We start from the raw sequence: 13,079 nt of genomic DNA, 5'->3' as shown, positions 1-13,079 counted from the left end.
CAAGCTAGGACCAGACCTGAGTCTTTCTCTTAGAAACAATTCGGGCAGGAGTTCAGGGCAGTTGTATTTGCATTATGTCACATATGCTTTAGGTTTAGAGAAGGTCATGTGTAATTATTGAATGTTGGCAGATGGTCATTTGATTGTTTTTGATTGGGATTGTGTTGATCTTATGATTCTGCCTACCACGAAACACATTCTGAGCATACAATGTTTCAGTAGGCACAGAAGTCACAGAGAAAGGTGTTACATATCTATAAAATGTCTTTTTTTATGAAACCAAAGTCCAGAGTAAAAAAGGGTTAAAGGTCCAATTACTCTTGTAAAACAAAAGTTGGTCATGTTTTTTATTTTATTTTGAATGCTGAGAAAATCCTCTTAGTTTCCATAACATGGCCATAAAGTCTCTAGAACTCTGGAAAGAGACTCAACAATTTCTCTTTGTTGTACATTTGTCTTTTCCAATTGAATTTCAACTTTTCAAGAGATGAGACAAAAAGGCAATAATGTACATAATTGCTGCAGTTTGCAAAATTAAATCAGTGGTGTAAAGTCTTTAGAATGTCAGTATTTATTTGAAATAAACATTTTGTAATTCAGATCTTTTCATAAAAATAAATTAAACTTAACATTTCAACCTAAATGTATGTTTATATTCACATTGTTTTTTTCACTTGGTATCAGGACTACACCAAGTCTCTGCATCGTTGCATCACAATGTCCCCTGACAGTGGAATGTTTTTTTTTGTCAAATAAGATGATACATTTCTTCTTGCATGTCATCTGTAGTTACTGTTGTTGATAGACAACAGACCCTTACAGTGCTTGGCACTCTGCTTAGGCCCTGCTGGCGCTAAAACAATGGAATCTTTTAAGCAGGCTTTCTCTGCCCTCCTGTTATCTGGGCTATCAAGTGTAGTTGCATTCCTGTCTCCATTTTAACGGCTCTGAAACTCCTTAATGGGGAGGTGTGTTCAATGTAAAATGAAATATACAGGAAGAGAGTTTTTGCTCAAATCGTTTGAATAACTGCTAGAAGGTAAATGTTGCTATTTAGGATAGGATTACATTTGACTCTGTACTACAAAAAGAGAAAGTCCGTCTATATAAACTTTTTGTCTTGTTAGATAAAATCAGTAAGAATAAAAGGTAAAAGCATCCAGAGTTGATAATTAACCACTTCACCACAGGTAAGGTGAAGGTCAAAACCTCACTTGTTTATGAATTTAATCACAGCCAAAGAAAGCAGCTAAATTTCATTATTTCACTGACCATGTATACATCATGAATGGAGTCACTGATGAGTCTGACACGGATGACACATAACAGTTGGTCACTAGGACAAGGAGTTGAATTATTATTAGTCAAAGAACTGAGAATTATTGCAAAATGTCTAAAGGGAACACTCCCACATAGTAGATTGCACTGAATAGTCGATCCTGACACGCCTCTAGTTTTATCGCACTCCATTATTTATTCAAAGCCATGTTATATTTGAACGGTGAACATTCTTTAATTTATCTGTTTATAGGTTGCAAATACAAATAACGTTATTTCACTCATCACGCTGTGTTTACTCCTTCATATAGTCCATTTAGAATTTGCTGTTACTTATGTTGTCCAAATTTTACAATTACACATTTCATTTATCCTTCTTGGATTCTGTGACGGATGGAAGCATTCACTGTGGCCTTTTTCTTGCCCCGCCCTTGTTTTACTGGTTTCGGCTCAACCAGTTTATCCTCCCTCTCTGTTTACTCTATATAACTTGCACCTGTAGTAACTGTGAGATCACTTTGCCACTGTGCTGATAGAAGTCACCAACTGTGTTTGCATCATTTTCCCTTTCTGCATTAGAGGGAACATCACCAAGTTGTCTCCATGTCATCTGACCAGGACACTTGCTACCTGTGTAAGGAATACCTCAGGGATCCTGTATCTATTCCATGTGGCCACATCTTCTGCTCCATTTGCCTGAAAACCTACTGGGACCATGCTGACTACACGGGTTCATACCTCTGCCCACAGTGCAGGGTCACCTACAACAAAAGGCCCACGCCGAGGCGCATGGGAAGCTCCCGGCAGTCCACCGCCCAACGCAGCTCAGAATCCTTTCCACCTCCACCCCCGTCGCCTGATTACAACTACGCAGGATCCCAGGATGTAGGTTGTGACATCTGCGTTGGGAAGAAGTACAAAGCCATAAAGACCTGCCTGATGTGCCTGGCCTCCTATTGCGAGAAGCATCTCAAGCCTCACTATGAGTCCGCAACGTTTAAAAGGCACAAGCTGGTAGATGAAATTGGCCACCTGGACAGGCAGATCTGTCCCCAGCATCAGAAAGGTCTGGAGCTGTACTGTCGCACTGATGAGATGTGTATCTGTGTGCTGTGTACAGTGAAAGAACACAAAGGTCACGACCTGGTGTCTGCTGAGCAGGAAAGGTCTGAGGAGCAGGTAGGCAATCTTTTTAATGGTTTTTAAAACTGTCACTGGCTTAGCAACAGGAGCTTTATAAATGCTAAAATTCACAAGTAGTATTTATTGTACAGAAAGATTTTGTCATTTGTGAATCAATGTACACCACATACCATTAGATAAATAGCACAGTGGCAGGTAGTGGATGAAAATGCAGCTCATAATAGATGAAACCCATAATTTCTTACAGGTGCCAGTGTCAAATCTGAGCTGGATACTATTTTTATAAAGCTTAATGGTTAAAAAATATTTGGACAAGATGATTTAGTCTCTTAGAGTCAAAGACAAAATGAGTTGCTGTCAGCAGTATCAACACTGTGTGTTTTTCTCTCCTTAGCAACGACTCGGTGCCACCCAGGCTGAGATTCAGGAGAAAATTCATGATCGACTCAAGCAGATGGAGGAACTTAAGCAAGCAGTGGACTCACTCAAGGTTTGTGTCACCACCATTCATAATAAAGATAAGACCAGACTAACCAGTACAGATTTTTTTTAACAAAGTTAAATCAGCTACTAACAAAGACAACATTCCTTTATGTAGGGGTAATGACAGATTATCTCTCTGTGCTTGTAAAAGCAGTATGACACCAGTTGATTCATTGCATTCCTCTCTGTTTCCTGTGTAGAACTCGGCCCAGAGAGCGCTGCAGGAATGCGAGAAGATGTTTGGTGACATGATGCGCTCCATTGAGAGGATGCAGCAAGAGATGGCTAAGATGATTTCCTCCAACAAGAGAGCAGCACTCAACAACGCTGAAGGTCATATGGAGCGTCTGACCAATGAGATTGCTGATCTGAGAAGGAGAGACAATGAGATCACCCAGCTGTCCCGCACTGAGGACCACATCCACTTCATCCAGGTAAACAACGGCCACCAAACACTAACATTAAGACACAATACAAGACTCGCAATAGTTTCCGCCCACAGTTCCACCATCCATCCATCAGTTTCTTAAACATTTTCTGTCTTTCTGTATTAGAGTTTTCACATGCTGATAGCCCAAACAGAGTCTGAAGAGCTGCCTACAGTAACTGTGAACCCCTACTTCTCCTTTGACCCGGTCACTAAAGCTGTTTCTGAGATGAAACAGCACCTGAATGAATTCAGCAATGAAGAGCTGGTTAAAGTGGCCAAGACAGGTGAGTGTAGAGCTGCCATGAACATCTTTTTATTGTAAATTTCTGAAGATGTTATCCTCACAAACGGGTTGACTCATTCTTTTTGTTTTTAATTCCAGTTAACAAAATGCCCTTCTGTGAACTGGACGATTCCAAAAAGAGACGGTCAATTAAAAGTAAGTCACTCATTCAAGAAAAAAAACAACATAACTGATTTTATGTGAACACCAAATTTGTAAAAAATATTTGCCTTTTGGTAACATTTATGGATATTAGAAATGAAAAAGTTTAGGAAAAATTTGACCAGGCCATATTTTGCAATCTTGTCTGATGTTTGACCATGGCAGGGCCATGGTTTCATTAGAGGGAGGCCGAAGGTCATTAAGGGGTGCTGCATGGTTAAAGGTTTACACTGATAGGGTGCAAAACTGCCATAAAGTTTACATAAACACACTGATATAGAAATAGAAAGTTGATTGGTCTTGGATAGTGTGGATCAGTTTTACTGACGGTGACACAGAAGAGTTAATAGCCTATAACAGGAGGATTCACACTGCCCACATTGTAACAGTCTCATTTTCATTTTCAGGCTCGTCATCATAGGCATAGGTGCAATAACGGTGTTTTTCTGTAATTACCGGCATGATGTAGTCTAAAGTAATTCCCTGTAATACTACAACACTCATCCGTATTGTATATGTTCTTACTTCCACAGACGATGAAGCTGTTGTGCAGTACAAATCACTCCAGTCCACTTTAGCCTCTCCAGTACAGGAACCCCGATACAGGGAGGATTTCCTGAAATGTGAGTCTCTGCTTCTCTAATCCTGTTTTCTGCAGTGACACAATTCACTCCCCTTGGTGCTCGCTAAAGTGCATGAGGCAAATTAGATGCTGATGAGTTTCTCTGTCAGACCCTGTGGCTGACCACAAAATCTGTTTTTAGATGCGGTTACATTACACTGGGATTGATTACATTTGCATAACTTTGCGATCTTTGTGATCACAAGACCACAAAACCTGATGTTTGATAACCAGTCTAATTACTGTAGTAACAAAATATTTCAACCGGGTATACTTGTCTAATAAATAGGGACATTCCCTTCCCTCATTCTATTAAGCATTTATACTTACTACGAATATACTACGAATCAATTACAGTCTTTAGGATCACTAGAAAAGAGCTCTCAGATGGTTTCAGTCTCACTTCCTAGTTGTTAGATGGACTTCTGTTTGTGGTCAAATTCACAAACAGTGTTAATCCCTCTGGTATTTCAGATAATAGGCCAGGCAGACCTGGTCGAGGCCACCGGGTATCCCACATACTGTGATCTGCAGATGTGAAAGTACACAGCAGGCAGGTGATGTCTAACCCTTGGAATTATTCTGATTTCTTTGTGTACAGCCAAAGGGTCTCCCACTTAACCTTCCGATCACTTTCCATCAATTCTAACAGAACTGCAAATTCTTATTACATTCTGCTAACCTCTGCATCCTAGTGGGGCAGAAGTTAGGGTTTCTTTTGTTGCTGTTGCTGGGGCTTGGTCTTGGTTTTGCTCATTTACATTTAACCTAAGCAATTTAAATAAATACTTCCTTTTGTAAATTACATTTACTTTTCCTTATGTTTACTTCTAGATGCTAGTCAGCTCACTCTGGACCAAAACACAGCCTACAGACAGCTCTACTTGTCTCGAGGAAACAGAAAAGCTGCCCTCAAGAGAGAGCCCCAGTCTTACAGTGACCACCCGGCCAGATTTGACTCCCTTCCTCAGGTCCTGTGTAAAGAGGCCCTCTCTGGTGGTGCCTACTACTGGGAAATTGAATGGAGTGGGGAGGGAGCTGCCATTGGAGTCACCTACAAAGGCATCAAAAGGGCTGGTTATGGAGACAACTGCCGCATTGGGTACAACCGCAAATCTTGGAGCCTCTTCTGCTCTGATTCCAGCTACTCAGCCCGTCACAACAAAGACCAGATAGAGGTCAAGGCACCTTACTCCTCCCGCATTGGGGTGTTCCTGGATCACGCTGGGGGGACCCTCTCTTTCTATGCTCTAGGAGACAACATGTCTCTCATCCACCGTTTTAAGGCCTCGTTTAGTGAACCTGTCTATCCTGGCTTCTGGGTTTGGTATGAGTCGGCCATCACCATCATTCAGCTGTGATTAAATAGTACATATCCAATAATTAATGTACAGTACACAAGTGATTAAGTTTTGCTATGAATTTACTGAAGATTCTGTGTGATGCGATGTTTGTAATTCTTTTAGAAGACAGGATGTTATTTTTTTAAACATGTGTTCAGTATCAGTAGGACATTTTATAATGTAAATATTCTGCAAATAAACATGTGTGTGACATATGAAATCAGGTTATAAAGTGAATGGGCATTTAAAATGTAAAACGAAGAAGGCTGTACTTGATTGAAACATGACACTTAATAATTTTTAACTGTGATCAATAACTTTTAACTTTTTTCAATAAATGCACATATCAATGAGAATAACAACATGAGCAATTTTATTCCATTCTAGTATTTTCTTCTAGGCCTAATCCCAATGCTAAACACTAACATAATATCTAACAAAAAATAATTACAATACAATGTAAAGAACGAAATGGAAGAAAACATTTTTCACTCTTTGCTTCAGTCATTATTTCAGTCCAGTATTAGGAGAAAGGAAACTCGCACTCGAAAGAGTATTAAAAACCTGTCACTTCATTGGTTTGTTCAATCACAAAACATGTATTACGTGTGAAAAATATTTAAAATATTTGCATTAGCGGCCTGATAAACATTTAACATAAATACAATAAGGTAAATAATATTTTGAGAGGCCGCGAGTGAGACGGTGTGCTTGCGGAGTGTAATGACTAATGTCCTGAGGGCGAGGAACAGTGTAGGTTTTGTGGGAGTCTGTCATGAGAGGTTTGAGAGAAACTGTACAGAAGTAGGTGAGGTGTAACTGAGAGCTCCTGCAGTTTACACAAGGTTGAGGCCCTGTCATTTCAACTGTTTGAAATATTTGTGGCATGCTGAACTAAAACATGGTCCAGTTGGATAATCTAGTTGATTATTAAAAATCTGGTTTCAGGCATTGCTGGTCAACGCATATGCTTCTTTCTTCATAAAAGGAGTTATAAAAATGAGTTCCACCTGATTATTGTAGGAGGTACAACTATATATAAGTAAACTGTTCTCTTTACTGAGAAGCATTTAAGAGACCTGACTTTTAGCTAAGCACGTGTTTCATTCACAAGCCAATGATTACAAACCAGGAATCATTTCCACTGTTGACAATGGCAAACAATACATTCTTTTAATTCTTTAAATTATTTTTTTCTTTGTTTTCTACTCCTGTAATAGTGGAATGAAATACGTTTAGACTGTGGAACTCCAAAACTTCAGCATGATCTCTTTTTGTTCTCTACAAATGCAACTGCAGTGAATTTCTTTAACATACTAAATTCCTTGGGACCTCTAGTGGACAACTGTCTGTTGTGCCTATCAAGGCTTTTTTTTCTACTGTAAAAGCTTTTTCATATAATTTATTTGTTGGAGCTACAAAACTCTGGAACAGAGAAAAATTGACCAAATTATTTCTTTGGTAACACTATTGATTCGGTTTACCTTAGGCCTCGCAGTCTTAAATTGTGGGATTGATTACTTCAAAGAGCATATTACAGGGCTACATTTTGTATTTTTATTTAGTCATTTAGCAGACGCTTTTATCCAAAGCAACACACAAGTGAGGTACAAGGCAAGCAAAATAATAAATAAAAAATTTAGTTGCAAGTGCAAGGAAATAGTAATAATTAAAAAAAATAGATGCATAGGAAGGTGCGGAAGACTTCTGTTTTCAGCAGTTTTTTGAATATTGAGAGGGAGGTTGCTCAGCGTGCAGAGTTTAGTAGCTCATTCCACCATTGTGTTGGAACAAATTACCTGAACAAATTTACTATATTTAACCTATAAGGTGTTTTCGTGTAAAGCGATTATTAATTATACACCTGCAACTTTAACAAGAGTTAAATGCAAAAAGGGCTAAACATAAAAAAAATGTAGTTAAGGAAACAGTTCACATTTTTTTTTATTAAGCAGTATAACAACTAATGTTACTCTACACCATTAGAAATTGAATCAGAATCCGAATCAGAAAGACATTAAAAGTGTACATTTAGTTACAGGTAGGCCTACCTAAACAATTCGTAATCAATAATTGGATCCTGCTGTAACAGTTTAGTGATCTTCACTTGCCTTTGTTATAATCCCTTTATTATTCTTTACCTCCGATTCGTTAGAGGGCAGTCGCCTTTAAAGCGTATACACACACTGAAACATAGGACTTGCGTTTCTCTTCGGAGACATTTACGCTGAGCACCGCCAGAAAGAAGCGCCGCATTTTCACATTTTCGCAAGTGTGGCAGCCCAGGTGAGCAGGCATTTCACACACTAAGTGCATTAAACGTCGTTAGGCGTTTTTGCTGATGTATTTAAATCGCTATACTTGTATTGTAAGCCATATTCTTCCTGTTAGCCCCAACATTAGTCCTTTGTAGATACGGAAGACAGAAATTTATGAATGGAGCTAGCTAGTTTGCTAACATAACATTAGCTGCCGTTTACATTTTATTCCGATGATCTAGTGCTAACTGTCAAATAGATTAGATTTTTAATGTCCAGATGTCCTATAACTCAATGTGAGTTTGCCGATAACACCAAGTTTATTTGGTTAGGTAATATCTATTAATTTCGCAGTTTAAAAGCCTCTTTGGTTTGGCAAAGCTAGTTAGATAAGCGTTGACCCACTCCTGTGTTGTGGTATCTGTTACTATTGTCACTATGACAACCGAGTTGACAGGGTAGACTTCTTTAGATTTATTTTCTACCATTGGATTTGGTTGAAAAAGTTGGTAAAACTCAGTGCTGTTTTAAATTAAAAAAGGACATCGTCCAGGTAACGTTAACCGCTAACGTTAACGTTCTGAAAAAAATCGCTCCTTTCTTTGTCATTGTAAAGCAGTTGGTTGACTGTAAAGAAAAAAAAAACATTATAAACTATAATTCAATATTACGAGCTGAGATAAATAAAAAACGCTTGTGTTACTCAACGCAGGGCTTTTATTATCTGTAGACTGATACTCCTAAAGACAAGCCAAATCTTGTTAATGGGATTTAGAACATATGGTAACTTGTGCATGAAACAGAGGTATAGTACCATAAACCAGTAAATCTGGAGTAGTTTTGATCCCTTATGTGTTTTCAACTTAAAGATTCTAAAAAAAGCTAATGGAAGGGATAAAAGAAGTATTCATTATTTACATTGCTGTGTTGTCTGTTGTTTTTTTTACCTATTTCAGATGGCAACTACAAAGGTTCCAGAGGTTCGTGACATTACACGGATTGAGAGAATTGGTAACTCCACATTTCCACTGGGACCCTGACTGATGCAAATTATAATTGATTAATGGGGCCTAAAATAGGTCAGCTCTAATATATGTTGAGAACTAAAAGTTACTTTGTGTCTAGGTGCACATTCTCACATCCGTGGACTTGGTTTGGATGATGCCTTGGAGCCAAGACAAGTAAGTCTTTTTTCATGTTTTTTAGCCATATGACAATTTCAAGAGGTGTATTTGGCTGAGTTTGGGGTATATGTCCATAAGGCCATCTTGTTTATTCTAATTCCACTGTATAACAAATAATTGTCAGAATATGATTATAGGCAGAAATAGCATTTCAGCACAGAATGATGTGCTGTTGTGCCTCGATTCCTGTTGAATTAAGCTTCAGTAATACCTTTTTTTGATTGACCTGCAGGTGTCTCAGGGGATGGTTGGCCAGCTGGCCTCCCGTCGGGCAGCAGGGGTCATTCTGGAGATGATCAAAGATGGCCACATAGCTGGCAGGGCAGTACTGATTGCTGGCCAACCTGGCACAGGAAAGACAGCCATTGCTATGGGTAAGGGCCACATTGGAATCTTCCCAGAACACTTAATAATCGTATCATTCTCCCCCCTGTTTCCTTTCATTGATGTGTAATTAGTTTAGGTTATATTTTCTAAAGATAACATTCCTGCCCCCTGCGCGCATATATATATATATATATATATATATATATATATATATATATATATATATATATATATATATATATATATATATATATATATATATATATATATATATATATATATATATATATATTATTTTTTTTTTCTTTTTATGTAGGCATTGCCCAGTCTCTTGGTCCTGATACACCCTTCACAGCATTGGCTGGTAGTGAGATCTTCTCCCTAGAAATGAGCAAGACTGAGGCACTCAGCCAAGCTTTTAGAAAAGCCATCGGAGTGAGGATCAAGTGAGTGTGCAAAAACAATTGTTGTATTTTTTTTTAACCTTATTGTTCAGAATTAATTGGTTTTCACTGTGTTTTTTTTATTTACAGAGAGGAAACAGAGATTATTGAAGGAGAGGTGGTTGAAATCCAGATTGATAGACCAGCAACTGGAACGGTAGCCTGTTTGCTGCATATGCAATCAAAACCATATGTTTTCCACACCCTATTTATGCCTACTTTAAATATATTAGATTGAATAAGCATATAAACAACCTGTTGGTATTTTTTATTTAAATAACTTTCTTTTGCAACATACTTTACTGTCTATTAGGGTGCCAAGGTGGGCAAGCTTACTTTAAAGACTACTGAGATGGAGACAATATATGACTTGGGCAACAAGATGATTGACAGTCTCAGTAAAGAGAAGGTTCAAGCTGGGTAAGTCATTTTCTTCTTTGTGGATTATAGCCATTATCTGTCATTTTTATTTTCTACAGTTTTTTTGTCACTCTGGTATATTGGATAGTCATATTTTCTCTAAATGACATTTCTCTGTTTTCTTTCAGAGATGTTATTACTATTGACAAAGCCACAGGAAAGATCAGCAAGTTGGGTCGCTCCTTCACAAGAGCCAGAGACTATGATGCCATGGGAGCTCAGGTGTGTGCCATAATGAAATGCATTCTCACAAACAGCAGAGTTTTCCACTAATGACGGCACCTGAAAGCCCTAAAATTGATCACTATTGAAATATCTCTAAAAATTGTAGTGTTCACTAGTTTTACATATAATTGTTAAATATTGTCAGAATAGTAGCTGAATTTTTTTTTTCTTTACAGACACAGTTTGTACAGTGTCCAGAGGGAGAACTGCAGAAGAGAAAAGAGGTGGTCCACACGGTGTCCCTCCATGAGATTGACGTCATCAACAGCCGTACACAAGGCTTCCTCGCTCTCTTCTCTGGAGACACCGGAGAGATAAAATCTGAAGTCCGCGAGCAAATAAATGCTAAAGTGTGTGAGTGGAGGGAAGAGGGCAAGGCAGAGATCATTCCAGGGGTAGGTGCACCTATATGTGTGCGAGTTTGTTTGTATTTGTCTTGTGCGATTGTACTTGAATGACCTTTATTTATTTTTAATTGGCTTCAGGTGTTATTTATTGATGAGGTCCATATGTTGGATATGGAGTGCTTTTCTTTCCTGAACCGTGCTCTGGAGAGTGACCTGTCCCCAGTTCTCATTATGGCCACCAACAGAGGCATCACTCGGTACTGCTGACTTTTGTTTTATCCCATTTGAGGCTTGTGTGTCTGTGTGTCTGTGTCTTTTTTCTGATTTTTTTTTATCTAAGATAAATTAGATAAATTTCAAATTCTTAAAACTTGTGTCACTTTTTTCTCGCAGTATCCGTGGTACAAACTATCAAAGCCCTCATGGAATCCCCATCGACCTGCTGGATCGCCTGCTCATTATCGCTACTTCTCCTTACACTGAAAAGGAGACGCGGCAGATCCTTAAAATCCGGTGAGAAACTGCTGCAAGGATTCATCTGTAAACTTTGTTTCTCTCCTCCCGGAGGTAATATGAGGTACCTCTGCATGGGTATTATTTTAGGTGTGAGGAGGAGGATGTGGAGCTGAGCGAAGAGGCTCACACTGTCCTGACCCGCATTGGCATGGAAACGTCACTGCGCTACGCCATCCAGCTGATCAGCACAGCAGGACTGGTGTGTCGCAAACGCAAGGTAAGTTCACGCTGAACAAGCAGATGTTGTTTCTGTAGCTGTAATGTATCATGACTTCCTGGAGCCTCAGTGTTAATGTCATCTGTGTATTTTCTCTTCATCAGGGAACAGAGGTACAGGTGGAAGACATTAAACGGGTTTATTCTCTGTTTCTTGATGAGGCCCGATCCTCTCAGTATATGAAGGAATATCAAGATTCCTTCCTCTTCCATGAAACACGTGAGTTTTCCCCTTGCCCTGTATGAGCACACTTGTAATTATCCTCATCGTGCAGAACAAAATGTTTTACAGATTTGCATGTTATTAAAAAATATGTTTTTTCTATGCAAAAAAATTTAACCTGTTTTTAACTTACAGAAACAGCTTCAATGGATACGTCCCAATGAAGAGGCCTGCTTGGTTTTCTTTACTGTCAAGTTCTTTATGTTGTTGATAGTCCCCTGAAGTTGGAGTCGGTGCAAAACTGCATTTCACCTAAATTTGAAGTCAGCATTGAGTCCATTGATAATAGAAATAAAATGTATAACATTGTCTCTGTCTGTTTATCTTTAACATTGTTTTGATTCAGATTTATTCACTGAAATTTGGCTTAATTCAGAATTGACCACAGATCTCTTCATCACTGAGGGCTTCCTTTGTTTTTTTTTTGTTGGCTTTATTTTTTATGAAAGCAATTAAACAGTCTTTTTTATTACGGCACTGTTTTGTTTTCTTCTTTGACATTTATCCTTAATATTTATTCGTTGGAAACCAGATATTGGAACCCATCAAATTCCTTTTGATCTATATCTACCTTCACCACAGTAAAAAATAAACCAGCTTATTTCTAAGCTGGTAAAACACTGTTATGCCTTTTTATTTTATTTTTTTTGAACAACTGTTTTTACCACCAAGAAATATGCTATTTTTCTAAACAAAATTAATAATTGTATTTTATGTATTCAGAATGCATGCGGCTTGATCACATCTTATGATGTATATTCTAGAAAGAATGTATTCTCTTTGTGCATGGCTCACTATCCCTGGCCATTATCTGCAGTTACATCAAATAATTCACTTCATCATTACGTCGAGGAGGACAGCTACGCTGACTGTGTGAGGAATTTTGAAAAGGGAAATCAGAAAAATGTGTAAGTCCAGTTAACTGACCCAGCAATCCACTGTACATAAAAATTAGCAATGCAGTAATACTTTTAATATTTGCTACCACAAGATGGAGCTCAAAGCTCTGTTTACAATTACTTTTTTTTCTGGAAGTAATACAATCTGCAAACTACTGAGATATGTACTGTGTCATCATACAGTATTTTGATGACTGCCTAAAAATATGTGTGTTGCATCAGTTAATGTATTCTTACTGTATTAAAGGCTTGGGCTTGCAATAGAAATGCGTGCAGA

The 13,079-nt window shown here is 38.3% G+C and overlaps 2 protein-coding genes across 2 annotated transcripts; both read left to right on the top strand.

The window, feature by feature from the left end:
- Nucleotides 1–1,783: 1,783 nt before the first annotated feature.
- ftr83 (finTRIM family, member 83) lies at nucleotides 1,784–6,117 on the top strand. The gene is made up of 7 exons (XM_067494757.1): nucleotides 1,784–2,457; nucleotides 2,816–2,911; nucleotides 3,105–3,338; nucleotides 3,459–3,618; nucleotides 3,717–3,773; nucleotides 4,313–4,402; nucleotides 5,236–6,117. Exons 1-7 carry the CDS (start codon nucleotides 1,882–1,884, stop codon nucleotides 5,760–5,762), a joined length of 1,740 nt encoding a protein of 579 aa, XP_067350858.1. The 5' UTR covers nucleotides 1,784–1,881; the 3' UTR covers nucleotides 5,763–6,117.
- A 1,841-nt stretch (nucleotides 6,118–7,958) lies between these two features.
- Nucleotides 7,959–12,375, top strand: ruvbl2 (RuvB-like AAA ATPase 2). Its single transcript, XM_067494152.1, has 14 exons — nucleotides 7,959–8,030; nucleotides 8,959–9,013; nucleotides 9,128–9,183; nucleotides 9,419–9,560; nucleotides 9,830–9,959; nucleotides 10,047–10,113; nucleotides 10,270–10,376; nucleotides 10,505–10,598; nucleotides 10,778–10,996; nucleotides 11,087–11,205; nucleotides 11,342–11,461; nucleotides 11,552–11,681; nucleotides 11,786–11,900; nucleotides 12,039–12,375. The coding sequence occupies exons 2-14, from the start codon at nucleotides 8,959–8,961 to the stop codon at nucleotides 12,065–12,067; spliced, it is 1,383 nt and encodes a 460-aa protein (XP_067350253.1). The 5' UTR covers nucleotides 7,959–8,030; the 3' UTR covers nucleotides 12,068–12,375.
- The last annotated feature ends 704 nt before the right edge of the window (nucleotides 12,376–13,079 follow it).

The sequence above is a fragment of the Channa argus genome, chromosome 24 (genome assembly GCF_033026475.1).
Source record: "Channa argus isolate prfri chromosome 24, Channa argus male v1.0, whole genome shotgun sequence".
NCBI lineage: Eukaryota > Metazoa > Chordata > Actinopteri > Anabantiformes > Channidae > Channa > Channa argus.
Note: the sequence above shows the minus strand (reverse complement) of the source record. Positions and strands in the feature narration are given on the sequence as shown.